Source organism: Cryptotermes secundus, unplaced genomic scaffold (assembly GCF_002891405.2).
Source record: "Cryptotermes secundus unplaced genomic scaffold, Csec_1.0 scaffold1361, whole genome shotgun sequence".
Taxonomy (NCBI): Eukaryota; Metazoa; Arthropoda; class Insecta; order Blattodea; family Kalotermitidae; genus Cryptotermes; species Cryptotermes secundus.
In genome coordinates, this window is record NW_019733337.1 from 205,974 (window position 1) to 229,237 (window position 23,264).

The 23,264-nt window shown below is 37.7% G+C and overlaps 3 protein-coding genes across 4 annotated transcripts; 2 read left to right on the forward strand and 1 right to left on the reverse strand.

Moving 5' to 3' along the window:
* The first annotated feature begins 5,003 nt into the window (after positions 1-5,003).
* Positions 5,004-9,750, forward strand: LOC111868094 (evolutionarily conserved signaling intermediate in Toll pathway, mitochondrial). Its single transcript, XM_023858478.2, has 4 exons — positions 5,004-5,723; positions 6,717-6,943; positions 7,126-7,336; positions 8,630-9,750. Exons 1-4 carry the CDS (start codon positions 5,237-5,239, stop codon positions 8,944-8,946), a joined length of 1,242 nt encoding a protein of 413 aa, XP_023714246.1. The 5' UTR covers positions 5,004-5,236; the 3' UTR covers positions 8,947-9,750.
* On the reverse strand, positions 9,659-13,790 carry LOC111868095 (cytosolic Fe-S cluster assembly factor NUBP2 homolog). The gene is made up of 6 exons (XM_023858479.2): positions 13,451-13,790; positions 13,277-13,365; positions 12,545-12,654; positions 12,332-12,443; positions 10,707-10,860; positions 9,659-10,081 (listed from the first exon to the last, which is right to left on the reverse strand). The coding sequence occupies exons 1-6, from the start codon at positions 13,559-13,561 to the stop codon at positions 9,857-9,859; spliced, it is 801 nt and encodes a 266-aa protein (XP_023714247.1). The 5' UTR covers positions 13,562-13,790; the 3' UTR covers positions 9,659-9,856.
* Positions 13,791-13,884: 94 nt separating this feature from the next.
* On the forward strand, positions 13,885-23,013 carry LOC111868092 (intraflagellar transport protein 56). 2 transcript variants are annotated; one of them, XM_023858477.2, is made up of 11 exons: positions 13,885-14,007; positions 14,955-15,092; positions 15,595-15,783; positions 16,118-16,326; positions 17,116-17,308; positions 18,767-18,922; positions 19,539-19,649; positions 20,083-20,280; positions 21,300-21,408; positions 22,209-22,449; positions 22,659-23,013. In XM_023858477.2, the coding sequence occupies exons 1-11, from the start codon at positions 14,005-14,007 to the stop codon at positions 22,768-22,770; spliced, it is 1,659 nt and encodes a 552-aa protein (XP_023714245.1). In that variant the 5' UTR covers positions 13,885-14,004; the 3' UTR covers positions 22,771-23,013. The 2 variants fall into 2 exon arrangements, with proteins under 2 accessions (XP_023714245.1, XP_033608823.1); XM_033752932.1 differs by lacking the exon at positions 13,885-14,007 and adding an exon at positions 14,046-14,332.
* The last annotated feature ends 251 nt before the right edge of the window (positions 23,014-23,264 follow it).

Here is a 23,264-nt window from a genome sequence, read left to right on the forward strand (position 1 = left end):
CAATAATGATATGACAGCCAGCATTGCTGTGTGCTGATGATGGTGATGAAACTTCAGACATATTTTAAACTCATTGTATCTTCAGGTGCAATATGCAATGTGTGAGTTATCAACATTCACAATTACAGAATTTACACAAAAAAAAACTCAAGAGTCTTCTGGCTCTGTCAGTTTTGTGACTACTTTACAGGCTAGATGACAAGAGATACTGGGTTTGATTTCAGGTACAGGTAGACGCTTTTCTCTTGGCCACAATGTCCAGATTGACTCTGTGGCCCACTCAGCCTCCTCTTCAGTAGGTATCAGAGGCTATTTACCCTGAGGTGTGAAGGCGCTGATGTTAAGAATGTATGGGGTTATGTCTCCACTCCCAAAAACATCTTCATGGTGTGGTGCATAATTAAGTACAGGGACAGCTTCATTTAAAAATGAAACTTCAGTTACCTATCTTTATGTTATAAAAGTATAATTTAATTTCATAAGATTCCATAGAGGACTGAACCAGCATATTTGTAATTAAATTTTAGAATAAGAACCTCTGATCTGTAAATTACATATCAGAAGAATAAACAAGAATCCTGCATATTTTATGCAATTTATCTGACAGACTATAAAAACATAATTATGATCATCTTTTTCCTCTCTATGCAATTTTAATCATATGAAATTTAAAAAAGGGCATTTCTAAAATAATGATACATGTATGTAATTCATATTTTGTAATAAGTTTCTATGAATTTTATGATCTTTTGTTTATGCTGTCATTAGCTGGACTGTAAAACATGGAATGAAGGGATAATTTATGAATGATAAATTGCTTAATTGAGGTACTGTCCTGTCATATGCCTGGAGAGACTGTGGGAAACCACAGAAGGCCTCAGTCAGGATAGAGTTGACAGTGTTACCACTACATCAACCCACTTGCTTTGTGAATCTTGATAGCTTACACAGAGTACATTATCCTTAATGGTGGAGTATACAGTTCAAAACGTATCACGATAGATAATTTGTTTTATGTTTTATTTTAATGGTAAATATATATTTGATGTCCACTAGTAACTGTTTATTAATTTATAACGGTTGGCAGAAACTAAGGCAACATGATAACATGTGGTAAGAATTCCTTGTCATATTGTTTACTCATCGCATTGTGACTAGTTCAGATATCAGACTCAGATGCTTGCAAATACAAAGCTCAATTAAAACTGAAATGCTATAGAATGCTTAACTTAGCAGACTCAGCTCATAGATTTGTTCTGCCATTTTTAAAGTATGTTTTATTTACTATATGAGTAAAGGTAAAATTGTCCCTGTGCTTAACTAATTAAGCACAATGCCATGAAGGCATATAGGGGCGTGGTTGTATAGCTCCACATTTTCTTGACCTTGGCACTAGTTGCAGGTGAGTGGTCAGCTTTAGCTCCAAGGAAAGAGCCCGGTACCCACTGTATAGGAGGCTGGGTGGGCTCCAACTCCAACCCCTCAGTTGTCCATCCCCATAGCCAGTCACTATACCAATTGCGCTATCCCAGCTCCCGATTTTCTATTGAGTAATTTTTTTAATTTATTTATAATTCAAAAGTACATAAAACAGTAGCACTTCCCCAAGGTTCCATGTAATATCTGTGTTTGTGATGAGCCATGCATTTGATCCTAAATAATTCATTTGACTAGGGCCACACAGCTGCTGTTCTGCTCCCTAACAGCTTTTGCTAGCACCAGGACATTTTTCAGACTTGCAGAGTTTAATATACTTAAATTTACCTTCCTTATCCTGTGTTCAGTTAAGTGCTGTGTGGAGCTGTGGTAATGTGCTACCTGGTCAGGACTGTCACACAACTGAAGATGGTAGTTATAGACAAACATGGAACGACTATGCAATGATTATTAGCAGGGGAAAACTGAAGGAACTCGACAAGAACCTGCTCCAGAGCCACTTCATCCATCATGAATCTCATATCTGGGATTGAACTAGAGGCTCCATGGTGTGAAGCCAGTGCGTAAGAGCCTGAGCCTGCATACTATAATAGTTAGCTATAAACTGGTATACTCCTACATTTTAGCCCCTTGAGACAGTCTTTAAGCAGTATATTTAATTACCTTGTAATCTTTTTTAAACGCCCAGCAAAGTAAACCTATGGGGAGAAGTTCATGTCAGACATATGAGGCAACCCTTCACCCTTACAATGTGCCCATGAGTCAGGCCAGTACACAGTGGGTTAGAATAACTACTTGCACTACAAAAAGTTTTATTTGTGTCAGAATATGAATGAATATAGCAGTGTAAATGGGTTTGCACTAAACAGCCCTTGCACCTTGACTGTCTTTGATTTGTTGTTCATTCCCTTTCAAAAATTTAGCCCCCTAGCAGACCTGTATTTCATACAAACTTCAGTAGTTTGCTTACTGGGGCCTCATGATAGTCACTTGGTTTCTTGAAGAGGGTTCCCAGGTTCTAAAATTACCTAAGTAATTTACAAACTGTTACCCTGTAGTGTTATCATGATGTCTTAAATAACCACTTTTCACTAAGGTCATATATATGCAGGGCTCAACAAAATACTCATCCATGACAAATGAAAAGTTAGAGCTGTGAACATAAAAATCTTTGTCCTTTTTTTTTTCTTTTAAATATTCTCTCATGCCCTCATTTTTAATTTATCTTCAGGCATCAAACACTGATTTATATACCATATACTGATTGTATAATATGACAGACAGCACACTATGTACCCTGCGTGTCATGCCACAGTCGGTAAACTGGAGCAGAGGAAATACAATGGCATGCCATTGGTAGGCGCAGTTTGTCTTGTGAAGCAANAATTCTTGTCTGACTGGTGAACTTGGCCAACATTTGTTGACCCCTGTATGTACTTTATATATATATATATACATATGCATACATATTATCTGCTTTGAAGATGATATCTTCATACCTCTTGGTCCACCTGTGCCTTGTCTGTCCTGTATGAAAACAATCTCTGCCCTTGGCTAAATCTATCTTATACAACCCATTTATATTCCAGACTTTACAAATTGTAAAAATTAACAACTTCATATATATTTTACTTCAATTGTGATCTGAATTGGATATGTCACCAGATTTAGTGAAACAGAACATTTAAGTAAAATAATATATCACATCTAAAGAACTGAACCAATCATCACTCCAAGTAATATGGTTCAAATGTTGAAAAATAAAAAGTGAGTAATATTGATGATGGTTATGGTAAGGCATAAGTAATTCTTTGCAAAATACATACCATCTCATGACACCATTTAATCATTTCAATGTATGAAATGAATAGTAAATCTGTACTTCAGGTAATTTAATGAATCTGTGAATAATTGGAAATACAAATTTTTCCTTGTTTAATTTTACGTGCTTAAGCATCTAACAGTAGGAGCGTGTCAGGAAGAGTACCAATTTCTGTGCGAGTCTAAATATTTCTGACAGTGTTATGTTACAATAAATGTGTCAATTATTTTGGATATATCCATCATTGTGACTTTTTTCAAATGCAGTGTTTCAGAAACTGGGTCAGTTTCCATCATCTGGTGTAAGAGAATAATATTCAGTCCTTCAAATCACACTGGCTGCTAGCATGCTACCTGCTTTAACACTGAAAAGCAGCTCTTCATTTTGCTCATACAGTGTATATGTTACATACATTTCTCACAAATCGTGATTATTTTCCTAAAGAGCATTAGTCAGTTGGTGTCTGTAATGGCGATCAGTTGATTTTCTGTGAGTTGGAACTGAACTTTTAAATTATGAAATCCTTAAATATTATTTAGGTGAACTTAAGGCAACAAAGGGATACAAACTAAAAAATTTCTTCTTTTAATTCTTCTTGGCTCCCTTATTAGCATTTGTTGTATTTCAACTTACTTTACAAATTACTCTGCCTTACAAATCTGATTGGAAATGGCGTAGAAGAAGTATATAAATGGGTTCTATATTAATATTCCTCAATATTGTCCTGTTAATTGTTGAAACACCTAAAATCTTAACTCCACTCACGAACTACAATGTTATTGCAGTACTATCAGCCGTATTTAGAGACAGATAGTCAAATCTGATTGCGTGTGATGATTGATATCTAATTCTGGTGTCAGGCACTGCAATCATTTCACTGTAATTACGGCTGCACATGTATAGACTATGTCTAAACTGATAAAAATTATATGAAGAAATAAATAGTCATTATTTCAAATACTGTGGCTCATTGACACACCTCTAGATTCTCATTAGACCCCTGTCAGAATAGTATTACTCTAGTTCTTACTGGATGAACTTGGTTGCGAATCTTAGTCTCCTTTCAACGTTTCCTCTTAACCTGGGTCATCTGACAATCAAGCCTCTCAGTCTTATTTCTGCCTTCTTGGAACTGCTTTTCCCCAATTTTCTCCAATATTCTTCCTTCTGCACAACATATTTCCTAGCTTGTTATTCCTGTCTTGCTCTTATCTTCGATATTTTCCTCTTAATTTCATGTTCAAAACCGTCTTTCAGCTCTTATCAGTACTTTCCTAAAACGTATTTTTATTGTATTGTTATCTTCAAATTTCAGGATCCTACAGTATGTGAAGGTCATGATGGTTCCACCTTACAAATTTATATCAAATGTAAGCCTTATCATAGTATAAAAGTAAAAACCAGTTACTGTAATATGATGAATCTGATCTAGCTGAAACGTTTTCTGAGATGTAAGGCTGCGTAGTTCAGTGTCACATAATTAAATACCCATCTCAGGCACTGTGTCAGCTCTTTTAGTTATTAGTCTATCTACATACACAATATCAGCAATATCACTTCTGTGAACAGTGGTTTAAAATACCTTGAATCCTAGTCATAGACAAAATTTTCCATTTTTTAATTTGCCCCTTACGTTATTTTAGATTTCAACTCGTGGCTGCCCTGCATTGCGTGAAATTTTCGCACTTTTCTCTTTGGGGAATAATAATACTGGTTGGCTGTACTGGACCAATATGGCGACAGTTGCAAGTAGAAGGTAGATGGTGGTAAGGTTATAAAGTGTAAAATTGTCGTGTGTGGTCGCGTGTGTATGTTAATAACGTTGTTTGTCGTCATATATACATTGACATTATTTAATGGGCATTGTGCAGAATATCCATGCCAATGTAATGTATATATTTTGTGTCCACTGAGCATGTCGTAAGACGTCTCTTCGTCGTGTTGAGGTTAAATTAACCGTAGGAAGTAAAATAAAACATGTATAGAAATTATATCTTGCATTCAGTAATGCATTACTTTAAAAGTGCAAGAGCGTTACAGTGGCATGCAGTCTGCCCATTCACAGTAAATTCAAGAAGCGTGATTATTAAACCATGGAAATATTCTGTATGGACTCCCGGTAGGTTAATCCATCTACATAAGCGCCTGAATGCCGAAAAAACGTTAGTGACAAAAGACTTTTTTGATAACATTCAAGACAAGAGAAAGGAAACATTTTTGGATATGATACATATATTTGAATCGAGAGACGTTCATAGGCGCGGGCACGTTGAATTTATTTATGCAGCCTTACGTCACATGGAAGAATTTGGAGTTAATAAAGACTTAGAAGTGTACAAGTCTTTAATCAATATTTTACCAAAGGGTAAATATATACCAACCAACATCTTTCAAGCAGAATTTCAGCATTATCCCAAACAACAACAGTGCATCATTGACGTGCTAGAGAAAATGGAAGACAATGGTAAGTATCTCTGAAGATACTTTGATGAATTGGATAGGTTTACAGACCGGTGACCACATATGCCTGGTCAGAATTAGAGCTTTGTTTACAGTTAAAGATCCAATGTAAAATGTTCTAATGCCCAAATTGAATTGGGTTTTTATTTGTAATCACATTATAAAAATAAACATTTTGAATTGTAGGATCACTTGCCAGTAGTTTTTAGTAATTCTGTAGCTACTGATTGTTATGGGATGCCATATTTTAATTTCATATAGTATTTAGAATTTCAACAGAATCGTAAAAGAATTTCAAAGAAGAAACCAAAGCATTCTTCATAACCCATCAGTGTATTTATTTATTGATTAAATTTGTCATTATTTTATGTAAGATTCTTATATGTAAGCTAAAATATTCTCATGTATTAGTCTGTTGCTATTAAACAATTACAATATGTTTTACAGCAATTACTGTAACTTAACATTGATTGATTGATTGATTGATTTATTTCGTCACTGTAGATCATTGTACATGATATAGGACAAGTCAAGTTAATTCTGAATATTAACAATTTAATATATGAGTAAGATTAAAATTACAATAGTTACAATTGTTTACAGTTGATTACAATTTAGAATTAGATATTCGTATTTGTGGAGAATTTGATGGAATGAAATTTGTTATGAATCTAATGATGAAATTATGACCATATTAACATTTTGAACCCCAAACTTCATAAATATAATTAACACTTCAGTTCTTACCTCACAGAAAACACATTTGAGCTCCGTTACAAAGGCCAGCCAGTTAATGCTGTTTAGGGAAATAATCACTTTTCCTGAGAATCATATGAAACACATAAGTACAGTCTATGGGCAGAGATTTTAGGGTAAAAGCAGATACAGTCATGTGTCAGACAACCATTTTCCTGAAATCACTCTTCATTTTAAAATATCTGCAGTGTTTCAGCTAATATTTATGTATTAATATATTGCATGATGTTGTCCATCCAAGGTGTGATGCCTGATATAGAAATGGAACATCTCCTTATCAACATCTTTGGAAGACGAGGCCATCCAGTGCGCAAATACTGGCGTATGATGTATTGGATGCCGAAGTTCAAGAACATTTCACCATGGGTGCTGCCCAATCCAGTCCCCAACTGTAGTTTAGAACTTGCAAAGCTGGCATTAGAACGCATGAGTAGTATAGACCTACAGTCCAGGGTGTCCTTATATGAGGTATGTTGTATTTCATGTTGATACCAACATCACAAGTCAGTTCCTGTGCATTATCCCCCCTCCACTACAAAGATTTCTTAATTTATGTAGTTTTTCTTTTTGTTTTTGCTGTGATTGCTGTTATTTTCAAGAATTTTACAGAACTGTATACATTCCTCTTTCAAAGTATAATTGAATTTCAGGCGTGTGATGTGAAGGACTCGATAGACAAAACATGGATAGTGAGTGCACAGTCTCCTGTGCAGAAGGAACTCCTGGATGCACATCCACGTGATGTTTCAATATTTGTGGAGGGAGCCTTTGGAATATGGCTGCGTAATGCTTCAGTAAGCTACTTTATACTGCGTGCAGATCCAAGACCTAAGCCAAAACTACCTCCACAAGACATTGACGGTATGTTTAGCAATATCAATATATAACAAACACTAATGATTTTCATGAACATGAGTCCTCTTACCATATTTTATAAGCAGTACATTTGCTCATACAACACTGTTTTCCCTTGTATCTTATTTTTCTATCATTACTGTTTTATATGGGCCAGTGGGAAGCCTGCAAGCTCTTCTCTGTTTCACAGGCCTTCCTTTTCAGTTTCTTGCGAACTCATTCATCTTATCTTAAGTTATTTCAGTACTTGGCTAGACCTTACTTTAGTAATTAATCTACACAGTAAGTTATCTAAAGCAACAATGCCTCTGACTTGTAAATAAGTTTGTAACGATGGTACATTAGTACAGATATAATGTTTTTGGACATATCCATCGTCCTGTCTTTATCTGTAAAAACCATCCTATTTATTTTTCAAAACACAGCGTTTTGGAGACTGGATCCTGTCTCCATCTTCAGGTAAAACCTACTCAGTTGAGTCTAATCAGCAGAGTTAGTCCCTGTCTTTTTTATAGATAAAGACAGGACGATGGATATGTCCAAAAACATTATATTTGTACTTCTGACCTGTTTGAGAGAAGTCCACTTCAAATCTCAGCCATAGCACCATCCTGATGGAGGGTGTTAGTGGTGTTCCTGTCCTTCCAGGTGGATACTGTAAAAGTACCCTGAAATATCGCATTGCTGCCTCCTTCCACATCTTCCTAATGCATCATTCATTAATCATCCTACCACCCAGCACTACGTAGGTTGAGCTGCTGACAGTGTCACTAAATAAACCATAGGTAAATAAATGAGTAACATATAATGCCCAAATATAGAGCCTTACAAACGTAATCTTCTGTGAGAAGACGGAGTCAGCAGGTTTCTCTGAAACAGTAATGATTACCACAAACTTTTCAGATTGTGTAAACCAGATAATGAAAATAACGGAATTATACAGAACCCCTGACCTGGTAGCAGATGTTAAGTGGAGAATGTTAGGGTGGTTGGGGCTCTTGATTAGACTGGATTGAACAAGGGTCGCTAAGAAAACTTTTGAAATTAAGCCAGGAAGTAGAAAAAGGCCCAGACTGAGAGGGATGGAAGATGAAGAGAATGATTTCTGAGAGTTTAAAGTGAAAAGATGGAGGCAAAAGGTAAATAATAGAGATGAATGGGTGTGTGTTATAGTAATGGAAGTCACAGTTCATACGAACCATAGATTAGTGATTACAATAATGAAAATAAACAAAAAAGAAAACATAAAGACATGTATTTGACAAACATATTTCAGAAAATGACACATTTATATTTCAGATGTTGGTAACTTGAGGATCCTGTTTTTTGAGTACCCCACTGAAAATCGAGCTGTGGTTAGGCGGCCATCAGTTCACGAACAAGAAGATGGAACTATTTTTGCCATGTGTGCGACAGGTACTTCAAGCAGAGATTCTCTTTTGTCATGGATCCGTAGCTTGGAAAAAGATGGTAATCCTGCTTTAGCCGAGGTTCCAGTGCTTTTCATGTCAAAGTCACCACTTGGAGAAGTGGTACCAGTGAGTGAGTGCGATAACGCGGGAAAGACAGAGGATAGGAATATTGAATCAGGGACCGAGAATAGAGACAGTACATAATACTGTGCCTGAAGTAGGGAATATTGTTGTTATATTTATGTTTTCGATTGTTCATAACAAATATTTTGCACAAATTTTCTAGTGATTTATTACATGATTCTTGACACTGATACATATCAAATTGTGGTTGATTGGTTCCTAGTTCCTCCAGGTGTCATCTTTCTCAAACTCAACATACATACATACAGGATGACTCATTTGGAAGAGGTCCCAAATTAATCATTATAAATCACTGTGCATGATGCAACACTAGCCCAGTGCCTGGCAGCCTGATTGGTTTGTGCCAGTTCTGCAATTGCTGAAATTCCTCCAGCCATGCTCGATGCAACATTCATGAACATGGTGCATCATATCAGCCAGTGTTTCCAGGGGGATGGGAACGTCTTTCACACACTTCTCTCCAGATCTACTGAGGTATGTACTCACCAGGTTTCATGTTTGTAGGTTATTGTGTTTATGATTATCCATTTGAAGAACTCCCTCAGTGAATCACCCTGTATAAGCCTGAGGCTTGATATTCTCTAGTTATGTATGTTAATGGTCAAAATTGGTAGCAGTTACAAATAGGAGCAGAATATGGCAGCAGTAAATTTCAGAGGAAGGTATGCTTCTGCCCAAAACTCCATATGGTGAAAATTAAAGGACTCAAGTTTCTAGATCCTGTTGTACAACAGCTTCATACATAGGTTCTGTTAAGCAATTGGAATGGATCTTGCTGAAACCTTAGAATCTGTTTAATTCACATCATTCAGTGTTTAATTAGAGTTTATACACATCCTGTATAAAAATACGTATCTATTTATACAAATATCTGATAATGTATCAATACGAACAAAGATTAAGTAATTCTGTTTTCTTCTGAAACTGCAGCAGTCATAACTGTGCAAAACTTTATTGTCCCAATATGTCTTTATGATGATGTGTCATCTGCACCAACCCTGGGCTTTGTGAGGCTTTTCACTATGTCTTGAAACACTGCAGAGATAGGAGAGTCTGGTATTGTTGCCACACAGTTTTGGCCCTTCTCTGTGCTTAATGCTACTCGTGGATCAATAGGCACACATCCCAGAAATGGGACACCAGCTATATTTGCTAGAGACTGTCCACCTCCACTGGAGAAGATGTTGGTACATTCCTGTTGAATGAAACACAACAGAAAGACTATGACACAAAACTTGATGCCTAATATCTAACATTTTCGCTCTGCATTTAAACATATCAGAAAACATATGCATAACTTAATTCTGGTGTGTTGCTCCTTTCAAAAGTTATGACATTTTATTAAGTATAAAATATGTTTCATTTTTCTGTGCCTTTCATTTTCTTCAAAACATTTTCTTATTCCAGTAAATATTTAATGCATTATGCTTGTGAATCGGCATGTAGTGGCCATTATCGTAATCTGATTTTCACCAAAACTGGAATGTATCAATCGACAATCTTAGTCGAATTTCCCAGTATCAAATTTGATGAAAATCTGTTCATTGGTTCTCGAATTACTACCTGGACAGACAGTGAAACTAATGACCACATTTTTGCAACTTTTCATTGTGAACATGCCAAATATGACTGCTCAGTCTCATACATGAGGTACAGCAAATGTGTTGACATCTTTTCTTTTCTTTCCCCCCCTACACCTTACTGAGGTCTGAAAATATGAGGTAGTGTGTAATATTACAATACATATCTGCTAACTTTGATCTTAAAAAATCCATTCATGAGTTTGCATCTGAACATAGGTAAACTCATGGACTTCTTACACTGCATGTAGGGCAGACAAATCCACTCATGTTTTCAATGACTCCAAGTACAGGTATCCCTGTCTTACGGCAGAAAGTCAGTTCCTTCCGCACATCTTCAATGGCAACTGCCTGGGGGGTTGTTACCAAGATGGCTCCATCACAATTTAGAGTTCTGGCACAGAATAAAGGTATACACTTCAGTGACTGATCTTGTAGTTGGCATGCTATCTAGTATCTATGTATGTACTGGGAGGGGGGGGGCGAATCAGTCTTGTTTGGATTCTTCAGAGAAACAGAACCATTCCAATTGCTGACCTCCTGATATTTATTGGGGTAAAGGTAACGCTATTCCTGTAACAGGCCATGAAGGCCCATAGGGTTGTGACCTGTCGCAGCTCTCACATTTTCTCTACAGTCTGCTCACAGATGGCAATAAGGTTGTCAGCCTTATGCGCCGGTTGCCCTTTAAACCCGGAAAGATTCCTGGTACTCATTTCTGTTAGTGGCTGAATCAACCCCAGGGCCACAGTGCAGCTGGAAGGATTAGGTAAATTGAAAAATTCATCTCATCAGGACTCAAACCCATGACCTTCCAGCTTGTAGCATAGTGCCTCAACTAACTACACTACTGCATACCCCTGATATTTATTTTGGTACTAAGTACAAAGATTATGTCAATTTATGAGCTGACTTACAGGTTCCTTGTAAATTTAAAATGTTTAACTTACAGAAAGTGGGCCTCTACCACTACTGTATATGTTGAAAAAGGACATTCACTACCATGAATCTATACTGGAATTTTTCTATCAAAACTTAATTCTGAACATCTACATTCAAAATAGAAATTGAAGAGAAGTGAAAAACAATTAATAATCACTGTATGATTTGTCCCCTTCAAGCTCTGACAAGCTACACTTATTGTTTCTTTGCATTTGAGTGACATCTGTGGGGTAAAATGACATGTATCCAGTGGCAACAGCGCGTTGCTGCACGCGGTTGAAGAGGCACAGGTAATCAGACTGGCAGTGAAGGTATTAATAGGCTCTGTTTCTTTTGTTTTCTCTTATGTAACCAATAAAGTGGCAAGCTAGGGGACATCAGTTTTTTATCGCCTGTAAGTAATTATAAATTTCGCTAAAGAATACATACTAGTGCTAGGAGAAACAACAAAATGAAGTTTTCGTCACAGTTCATTAAAAGGGCCTCAATCAAAAAGTAGGCATACATTTATATTACTCTCTCTACATGTGAATGAATTTAATCAAAATTATATCCTTCGTTGCTGATAAAATATATCATAGTTTCAATCTTCACACACAGTATCCTTCATTTATAATCGTTTAGTTTCATTTGTATAGGACACCTTCACATAATGTATATTTATGCACATCAAATATGAATCAGAGATATTTCTCTTCTCCACAGCATCCAGAAGAGCTCTGAGGGCAACCCAGCGTCCTATTCAATGGTTACCTAGACTCTTTCCTTAGGACATGAAGCTGACCACTCATCTCTGGCACCTAGATTAAGGATGTGTGGAGCTACACCACCATCCCCTCCCCCCATATATCTGCACAGTGTAATATTTTATCAAGCACAAAGACTTTACAATTTGCCTTATTACTGATCCCAACTCCACTTACTTGAGGTTTTCCATGACCGTTATATGCTCATCTGAAGTTCCAGGTGGAGTGTCGATAATCAGATAGTCTATATCCTGCCAGTATACATCTGTTAGGAACTGCTTTATCATTGCTGAAAATCATGATTACAGCATTAGATTGAATTCTGAAAGGGGTAAGCAGATGTTGATAATTTCCATATGACATAATTGGAAAAGGAAGAAGTAACTGCACCATGTTTCTTCGGACCACGCCACACAACAGCATCATTTTTGTTTTTCAGAAGAAATCCTATTGACATTACTGCAAGATTCTGTTCTTTGTCAGCATACACAGGAACCCATCTGCAATATATTAATATTCCATAAAGATGTTAATATATGACTTTACAGGATTATATTTTGTTCTGGGTTTTATTTTCAATTACCAACCCCCACATAATGATTCTAGTCCACCTGTCACTAAATTTTGGCCCTACAGTTTCCAGCTTTACCATAGATTACTCTAAATTACTTAACACAAATGATTGCCATACTGTAAAAATAAATCAAACTAAAGCTTTAACAAATTACTTGCTCTTAACTAGTATAGAATTACAATTTTAAAAGGGTTGAATACTGTTATATTTGATAAACTGATTTTATAAAAATTCATTCAACAACTTCAGAAAGTTGTGTATGTATGATTGATTTATTTCGTCACTGTAGATCATTGTACATGATATAGGCCAAATCAAGTTAATTCTGAATATTAACAATTTAATATATGAGTAAGATTAAAATTACAATAGTTACAATTGTTTACAGGTGATTACAATTTAGAATTAGTTAGATATTCTTATTTGTGGAGAATTTGATGGAATGAAGATGTATGATCTTGTTCGAAATGCGAACCTGTGAACGAACTGAATACGAAATGGGAGCATTAATCATGCAACCAAAACGTTACGAAAAGTGATGTTATTACCCCTGCGGACATTGATGCACATCCTTATCTTCCAGATTAAGTAGGTACGGTATGCTTGGGCCGCATAAATCAACATCTAATAAACCAACCTAGGGACAGGACATACATTCAGCATTAATGAATCTATTTCTTTAACGTACTTAACCTCACATTAGGCGTTTCATTAAGTTTTACCTTATAACCACAATCTTTGAAAGTTACTGCCAACTGGGTGCTAACGGTCGATTTTCCAACACCACCTTTACCCGACAGGACCAAGACAATATGTTTAACTCCTGATAACATTTTTCTGCAACTTCCCAACCGTCAGTTACGTCGAACTCTCGCCATTGCCGGCGTTCATAACGTGATTACGTACCGTGCAGTCGACGTTAGACAGGTGTTGCAAGTTAATACTGAATGAATGATTCCATATATAAATGAGTATACTATAGTTGCGGATATTAGTAGTTATTCATTAAGAATGTGAATTTAATTCGATCGAGGGAGCTCATACTAGCGCTACTGCGCCTAACACCTGCATTGGCCACGGATTAAAAGTGTAAAGCTGTGGAACGAGGGGCACAACTTGCACAACCATGTTCTGGATAGTAATAATCCGTGAGAGCAGCAAGATCCAGCAATGAAATGCCGGAAAAAATAAGTTAGTGGATATGTGTATGTGCTTGTAAACAACATAATGATAAATGTAATTTGATAAAGGGTAGTGTTTAATACTGTCAGGTATAATGGTAAGTCAAACTGTGTTTATAAGACATTTCTGAACTGTTTCTAGAACTGTATCATTCAATTTTACCAGGTATTTATCCCAATTATTTCATTATAAATTGTAATAATGTTGGGAACGAAGGTTTGTTCACCCGTTTAAATAACAAATTAACTCAATGGTATAGGTCGTCATTTGAGATCTAATTGTTACTTACCTGGTCAAATAATTTTCTACGTTTACAGATGTAGGGGTGCATCAGCCTGTGTAAAGAAGCTCGGCATTTGACCCTATTCCGAGTTGCTTATTTTTGAACTGGATTTCAGCATATTTCTCAAGGATCCACTTTGGTATTGTCTTTCCATAATTCAGCCTAAGTCACCAAAATTATGTATTCTATTGAGATTTTCTGACGAAAATGTATATATTTTCATGCATCATGTCTGCCTAACATTTTTCTGAGTTCTTTCGATAAAATTAACCCGTAATAAGAAAGATCTGTCTGTTGCTCCTTACACTTTATGTCTGAAGGTTATGTATAGATTAAATACAGTATTGGGAGTTGACACTAAATGTTGTCAAGAAAATGAATTTATTGTCTGTAATGGACGATTGTGAACTTTACATGAAGACCAAATTAAATTTAATCAGATTATTTTAAAATTGCTCATTTATAAGACATTCAGTGATGACAATACATATAAATTGTTAATATCTGCAACTTTCATTGGGGACATTTTTGATATGGTGAATATTTAATGAAATGCAAAGAAAAGTGGTGTAATCAAATTCTAGCTTGCTGACTGCACACCTATCCACAATTAATGTTGAAATATGTGTATCATTAATTGTGCTTTCAGGTCCATCTCTAAATTCTCCACTCTCTTGACTTTTCAGTTGCCACATGTTCAGATTGCTATGGACACTGGAAAGTGAATATTTCCAGTTATCTTATTGCCATTCTTATTTCAGATTTTGTCACGATCAAAACCAGCGACAGGTCAAGGTCAGGTGGCACAAAGTCAACAGACGCAAGGCCGGAAGCAAGTACCAAAAGTTGAAGACTTCCTTGCCACCAGAGACTACACAGGAGCTCTTACTGTGCTAGAGGTTCGGAGGGTTACATAACACTAGTTTTCTTGGAGATGCTAGATTTCACAGCTAAATGTTGAATCCTCATTTTACCTCACTGTGGACTGTGACAGTGAAGAGCATCAAATTGTAAATCTGTTCAGTCTCGACTCGTTCCAACTTTTCACTGCATTAAATTAGTAGTATATTATTGTTCTGACGTTAAGGACATGGAATAATTGATCATTTTTCTTTCATTATTACTGTACATAATGGCATGTGGGACAACCCCAAATTGGTGTATAAGTTTAAGGAAGACCACTGGAAGTTAGCATGAAACTACAGTGGACCACATGGACTAGTTAGTGCCTGACACTAAGGCAGAGTAAAGTTGGCGCTGTACTTAATTAATTAGGCACTATGCCAAGAAGAAGTATTGGTTGAGCGGATGTATAGATCCATGTATTCTTGACCTCCGCAATAGTTTGAGACAAGTGGCCAGCTTCATGCCCTGGCTGCTTTACCCCATTTTGCTTTTTAGTTTGGAGCTGGTAAAGGAAATGCGGAAACGGAAATGTGGATCGGTTACTGTGCATTCCATCTTGGGGATTACAAGAAGGCCATGTCGGTGTATGAGGCGCTCAGCCATAACAAGAATCCTCCAGAAGGTGTCCCAGTGAATCTTGCTTGCTGTTATTTTTATTTGGGCATGTATCCTGAAGCTGATAGGGTGAGTATTAGCCTGAATCATGTGTTTATTCTGCTGTAAGAAACATCACTAATGCCTGAATCATATCCTAGCCAAACCAGTTTCTTAATAACTTCTGCTGAAAATCTCCCATATCAAATAAATCTGTCCAGTAGTTTAGGCATCAATATTAGGTCACAGACAGACATGACCTCCACACAAGACATTTCATTTTGCTTTGAAAGAATGCCTAGTAAATATGGACTGCTTGCAGGAAACCTGCAACAGGAAGATAGCTCTACTGTACTACACAGTTAGGTTACTTGCCATAATTATTCAGAGCAGATTAATGCTTGGGATGATTGTACCACTTCAGACACTGCAGAAGGCAGTGAAGTCCCGTCTGAAGACTCGACTACAGTTTCACCTTGCGCACAAGCTGGGGGACGAGAAGAAGCTGATGGAATATCATCAGGAACTTGAAGATGTGATAGAGGATCAGCTGTCTCTGGCATCAATACATTATCTACGATCTCACTATCAAGAGGCCATTGACATCTATAAACGCATCTTGCTGGATAACAGGTACAGGCCATCTTATTGCACTGTGCCCCTGTACCATTTCTACGTTTTTTACTCTGCCTGATGTATATCTGTGTGTGTGCATGCGTGCGCATGTGTGTGAGTGCACATGTCTGCCTGTCTCAGTTCATGTTATGTATTATGTTTCTATTATTTAACATTTCCCTTCCTTTTTATTAGTTTTAGCCTCTTGTCCTCAGTGCACTTCCCTTCTTCCCAATTACCAGGATGAGAAAGAGAAGAACAGTGAAGTGTTTCTCGTAAGTCCGCTTCCCAGAAATTGGTAATTTTTTTACGGTTGTCGTGTTTCTGCATAATGTACCGTATCTGCATCTACTTAGTGCTTATACAGGCAGAGGAGAAGTACACACTTCATTGATCTGTTTGATGCCATGAGGGAGTAAAGTTCCTTCACACAAACTCCTTGATATTTAACCCTTGAAAGCGCACTGGTCACTATATGTACCACCTACTTTACCATTCAGCAACTCTGCACTTTATTCATAGAATATATTTACGTGTTCCATATGATTCTGGCAATAAGAAGTGATTGTTTTCCTAAACAGCATTAGCTGAATGGTTTTTGTAATGAGACATAATTTATAGGAACATAATTATTGAATGTTTACAAGGACAAAAACAACGCCGTCCAGTGTGACTATTTAAGTTTTATCACTTGAAAAAAAAAGTTATTTTTTTCTCAGGAACAAAACAGGATCCAGTAACATACAACAGGAAGACAGTCTGGCAAAATAAAAACATGAATAAAGTCAGTTTCTGTCTATAATGCAGGGAATACTTGGCACTGAACGTGTATGTCGCTCTGTGTTACTACAAGTTGGACTACTATGACGTATCACAGGAAGTGCTTGCTGTGTACCTGCAGCAGTTCCCAGACTCGGCGATTGCCATCAACCTGAAGGCTTGTAACCACTTCCGTCTGTACAACGGCAAGGCTGCTGAAACTGAGATGAAATCCCTTATGGTAAATCTCGTATTGTACTGCTGTTCTGTGATAGGGATTGTTCAGTTTGTTTGAGTTTAACTTTCACAGAATGTAACAGCTGATATTGTCTGTCTGTAAATTTCAAAAACCTCTGCCCTGGCAGAACACAGTTTTATGAAATTTAAGATTGATATCCAAAAATTATGATTAAGTGATAACATTCTGGCTTTGTAGTCATGAGGTTCTCGCATCATATCTAAGTTCAGAGACAACATATCCTGATTTAATGTTCGTGGTTTTCCTCAGTCCTTCAGGCAAGTGACAGGATAGTACCTCAAATTATGCCCCAACCACTTCCTACCACATTCATGAGTACTTATCACAATATTTACTTCATTTGCTGTACAGTCCTCTAAGAACATGGGCTCCTTTACAATGCATGCCATTTTTCTGTGTTAATTGCCTCTTGCTGGGGGCACACGGTAGCATGGTTGACGCACTATGCTACAAGCTGGATGGTCACGGGTTCGAGTCCCAGTGAGGTAGATTTTCTCAATTTACCTAATCCTTCCAGCCGCACTGGGGCCCTGGGGTTGACTCAGCCTCTAACAGAAATGAGTACTGGTAATCTTCCTGGGCAGTAAAGGGCATCCACCGCATAATGCTGACAACCTTACCACCATCTGTGAGCCAATTGTCTCGAGAAAATGTGGGAGCCTCAACGTCTTGCGACCCTATGGGCTTTCACAGCATGTTACAGGCATAGCTTTACCTTTAATTGCCTCTGTCTTTTCACGTCAATCTCTCATAAATCATTCTGTATATCTTCCATCCATCTCAGAGTGGGCACTCTGACTTTCTTCTTCTGGCTTTCAGAAATTTCCTTCATCCTACCTAATGGTATTTTATAATGTAACATATTGAGATCTTTGTTAAAAACACATTAATAAATAAATAAATACTAATGTAACATCCATTGAGAATTCACGGCAAAGTCACACACTTGTTATATAATCTCTCATACTTTTAAGTTGTGCTGTCTCTTGTATTCTCGTTACTAAATGATACATCAAAACTGATGTTTAATGCCCGCCTCCTACAAGTAATACACACAAATAGTGAATCATGTAGTATACTGCACTTGACACGTCCACATCAACACATCTCAGTGCTCAGAATGCACGCAACACTGCAACAAATGAGTGGCTACTACAGGGGTTACTTACATTCATGCAACATGTTAACACTCGACATTTCGTTGCTATAGTAACCTGAAATGATACAGTATGTGCTTACAAAACATTCTTATGATCCTGATACTGGTAGCACAAGGATAGAAGCAGAGGACATGTGTAAGAAAATGGACAGATAGACAAGATGACAACTTGTATCTCAGTCCCAACCCTTACAAGAGGACATGAGATGTTTCCCTATAGTTTGAGTTCAGTGTTGCAGTATAACAAGATGGTTGCAACCTTCTAACAAATTATGTTATAGGATCAGAGCTCATCGTCATTTAGTTTTGGACATGACCTGATTCGTCACAACCTAGTGGTGTTTCGGGGGGGAGAAGGTGCTCTTCAAGTGCTCCCTTCCTTAGTGGATGTTATTCCTGAAGCTCGACTCAATCTTGTCATCTACTACCTCAAACAGGTGAGGTTTGTTTACTTGTATGGACCATATGCAGATGGCTATTTAATATCTATACCCACTGAAGTGAACGCCATTGCCAAGCCACGTTCTTGTCTGTGTTCTCCATAGTTATTTGCTTCATGTTATCATGTTAAGTAAGTCTCATAGTAGAGGCTTCAAGTGTCGCCTCCATCGGCATTCTCGTGAACTAGTTCCATTGGACAAGGAGTAGAAACATACCTAAGCATTTTATATATATATAATCCATCTTCTTATGTTATTTTATGTATAAGAGCTGGGATAGCACAGTCAGCATAGCAACTGGATGACCAAGGGGTCAGAGTTCAAGTCCTGGTAGGGTCAAGAATTTCTATTCTCCATCTATCTAGATCAGCTCTGGGGCTCACCCAGCCTCGTGTTGAATGGGTACCAGGGGCTCTTTCCCCGGGGGCTAAAGGACTAGGGGCATGAAGCTGATCACTCATCCCCAACTAGTGCTGAGGTCAAGAAAATGTGGATTTATACATCCACTCCCCCATACGCCTTCATGGCATAGTGCTTAATTAGTTAAGCACAGGGACAAATTTACCTTTATGTTATTATATGTCTTTTCTGGTATAGTTGCTTTCTTTTGTAGGAAGATGTGCGGGAGGCATACCAGTTGATCAAGGACCTGGAACCAGCTGTACCACAGGAATATATTCTGAAAGGCGTTGTCAATGCTGCCATGGGCCAGGAGAATGGTTCAGTATGTACCCTGCCTCAGATTATAGTTGTCTTGTTTTTCTCCAATGTCTTTTTTTCACAACTGTGAAATTGAATTCTTTTACACAGTATAATATCACTGACTCTCGTGAACATTGTAATGAATCTTTGGCTCCCACGTTTAACTGAATGACCACTAGTTTCTCAAGAATGACATTACTCCATGAAAGTCGGTGGTTAGTTGGATGGATTTGAGGTCCTATGGCAGTGACCCTGAAAAGTAAAATTGTCTGTGTTGTAATGACATGTGGTTTAGAAAGAGCCTGACGTTTTTGAGAAAGATTTTTTACGTAAGGAAAGTAGATATCCACTTTTGCCTTATATCACTGCATTTCATAACATACCCCTTGACAGTTGCAATTTAAAGAAAGAAAGTCTTCATATACTAGCGATGCTACTGTTGATCTTGATTACAGAGAGAACACGTGAAAATAGCCCAACAGTACTTCCAGTTGGTTGGCAGCAGTGCCAGCGAGTGTGACACCATTCCCGGTCGTCAGTGCATGGCTTCATGCTTCTTTTTGCTGCGTCAGTTTGAAGATGTTCTCTTATATCTGAGTTCAATTAAGAGCTATTTCTTCAATGATGATAGTTTCAACTTCAACTTTGCTCAGGTTTGTCTGTTACATAAATAACCAGAATAGAAACTTCAGCATTTGGTGGCAGATTATTTTCCAGCGTTCTAGAGTTGAAGTTAAGAATGCATCGAATCCTTCCACCTCTCCCCTTGTTCACTTTCGTGGCATGCAGGTGACTTCCAGTGCTACTCTTTATCTTTGTTGCTTCCCCCTTCCATCCACAGCATGTAATGTACACAGTTCTGGTCCTTTTATCCAAAAAATAAAAATAATACAGACCAACCCCCCAGTGCTTTCTCAAATGACTTTCGAGCTGTGACAGATGCGGGTCATATGAAAGACTGCCGCATCCCCTAAACAGCAATATGTCACTCTTGATGCCAGAAATTGCCAGAAAAGCTGTAATAAATGACCAACAATGTGTCAGTCCCTTTGGCTTTGACAATTTTAATGTGAGTACCCCAAACTGGTCTAATTGGCTCGTGGCATTCAAACAGCTAAGTCTAAATTATGTAGCTGTTTAATTTGTCTGATATAATAACTTAAAAAGTCCACACTTTCACAAGTTTCTGACTGTTGACTTATGAACAGTATTTTATACAAAATGTGTAGGTTTCTGTATAATACATCTTTCCTGTACCTGGTTCAAATGGTTCATTTGTTCCCACATTCTAACCAAATTTTAATTTAAAAATTTTTTTTTTTTCCATATACGTAGCTTCCATGTTGTTATTTTACATCCTCAAAAGAAAATACCTTAACAGTTCTATATTTTTTAAAGATCTGTAACCATACCTCATTTGGGAACCATAAAGTAATTAAGGCAACTGACACTCCCGCCTCAGAAATTGCACATTTTGTTATAACTAATTGTAGGAAATTAGGATTTATATCATTTGTGTGACCTCAGATGGCATAATGTGAAAATCACTCGACTGGTTCTAAAGTTGAAGTAGTGAGCACACAGACATAGATACACATGGACAGAGGGGTGATCTCATAAGCCCACTTTTTCCCTCTGCAGTAGGCTAACAATCATATTCCTGCATTTTCAGGCCCAGGCAGCCAAGGGAAACTACAAGGAGGCCGAGGAAACTTTCCTAATGATTCAGAATGACAGGCTGAAGAATGACTATGTGTACATCAGCCATTTGGCTCGATGCTGTAAGATATTTTCTTGGTATTGTAATTTTGCAGAACCTGATTTTCAGTCTTAAGTGTGTACTGTCTGCAGTGTAACCCCCATTCACCCTTCTTCAGTTGATGGTTATCCAGTTACAATGATCCCAAGTCAGTAGTGTCAATATTAAGTTTCCTACATTTATGTTCAGTGTTTAGATCCACAGCTTGTCACAGAAACCTCGAATGGGGGCCTCCTCTTATTCACATATTGGTAAAACGGCAGTGGGTTTTCCAACGACTTGTAAATAGTTACCTGAACATCTGGGTGTGAAACTTCATTCTCACATTAAGGGAAGAATGTAGACTGAGGGTGTTGAGAATATATTGACCTTGAAGCGACAAAGTATAATAAGGAGCTTCATAATTTTTAGTTCTTGCCAGATATTATTTGAATCATCAAGACAAGGATGATAAGATGAGCAGGACATGTAGCATGCATGGGAGAGAAGACACGTCAATACAACATTTTCATAGGAAAGAATCAGTAGGAAAACATTGTAGCTGGAATGATAATATTAAACTGGATCTTAAAGAAATAATATGGGGAAGTGTGAATTGGACACATCTAGTTCTGGGCAAGATCCAGTATGACAGGCTCTTGCAAACTTTGTATTGAACTTTCAGGTTGCCATAAAATGCTGGGAATTTCTTGTCTAGCTGAGCAATTGATAGCCTTTCAAAAAAAAACTCCATAGAGTTAGTTGCTTAATCAGTAAGGCAGTCAGCCACAAACTTAGGCTTCAGACAGTTAATTTGCAGCCTGTGTGTTTATGTGGAAACAGACATAATGAACAAGAAACCTCAGCACGCGTGGGAACTGTACCTCAAGATGGAGACATCAGCCGAATCGTTCAGTCTCTTACAGCTCATTGCTAACGACAGTTACAAGATGGGCCAATTCTGGCATGCTGCAAAGGCATTTGACATGCTAGAGAGGTTGGATCCCAGCCCTGAGCACTGGGAAGGGAAGCGGGGAGCATGCGTTGGGGTGTTCCAGCGAATTGTTGCAGGTCAGCAAAACAAGTGAGTATAGCACACCTCTTATCTCCATGTATTCATGCCCCATGAAAACTTCCATTTTAAAGAAATGTTATTTTGAAGGCAATCAGAGTTAAGATGGGATGTGTCAAGATCCGAAAGACTATAGTTTTTAAACCAGCTGCTGATAGAAACTCAGCTCTTTTGTATCGAAAGCAAGTATTCTCAAATCTCTGTTTCCACTGTTTCTGCAGGGAGCTGCTAACAGAAGCAATACAACTGCTGAGGAACACAGCCAACTCACAGGTCGAACAGATAATCCGAGTCATGAAACGTTGGGCCAAGGACAACCGCATAAATATCTAGATAAGTAGCACTCAATATGCTGTGCGTCATATGGCATACATTCTGCAAATCCTTACTCTATTATGTGAGTCTTTAAATCTACCAATGCAATATTTTGTTTACTATTTATTTTTACTAGTGTTTATTTGTACATACTGATTTATTGTTTGCACATGACTATCATGGGATATGCGGTAGTGTAGTTGGTTGAGGCACTATGCGACAAGCTGGAAGGTCACAGGGTCAAGTCCCAATGAGGTCATTGGATTTTTTCAATTGACCTAATCCTTCCAGCTGCACTATGGCCCTGGGGTCGACTCAGCCTCTAACAGGAATAAGTACCATAAATCTTCCTGGGGATAAAGGTTGGCCGGCAGGTAAGGCTGACAACCTCACCGCCATCTGTGAGCCTATTGTCTAGAAGATGTGGGCCCCTCCACCTCTCACAACCCTATGGGCATTCATGACCTGTTACAGGGATAACTTTATCTTTTACATGACTTTCACATTCTGTA

Coding starts and splice junctions, on each gene's coding strand:
- LOC111868095 (XM_023858479.2), bottom strand. CDS start 13,561: ATGTTATCAGGAGTTAAACATATTGTCTTGGTCCTGTCGGGTAAAGGT. Junction 12,444..12,544: donor GCGTGGTCCGAAGAAACATG/GTGCAGTTACTT, acceptor CATGATTTTCAG/CAATGATAAAGCAGTTCCTA. Junction 10,861..12,331: donor ACGGTCATGGAAAACCTCAA/GTAAGTGGAGTT, acceptor ATTCTGTGCCAG/AACTCTAAATTGTGATGGAG.
- LOC111868092 (XM_023858477.2), top strand. Junction 17,309..18,766: donor CTGAGATGAAATCCCTTATG/GTAAATCTCGTA, acceptor ATTATGTTATAG/GATCAGAGCTCATCGTCATT. Junction 22,450..22,658: donor GTTGCAGGTCAGCAAAACAA/GTGAGTATAGCA, acceptor CTGTTTCTGCAG/GGAGCTGCTAACAGAAGCAA.
- LOC111868094 (XM_023858478.2), top strand. CDS start 5,237: ATGTATAGAAATTATATCTTGCATTCAGTAATGCATTACTTTAAAAGT. Junction 5,724..6,716: donor AGAGAAAATGGAAGACAATG/GTAAGTATCTCT, acceptor TGTCCATCCAAG/GTGTGATGCCTGATATAGAA. Junction 7,337..8,629: donor ACCTCCACAAGACATTGACG/GTATGTTTAGCA, acceptor TTTATATTTCAG/ATGTTGGTAACTTGAGGATC.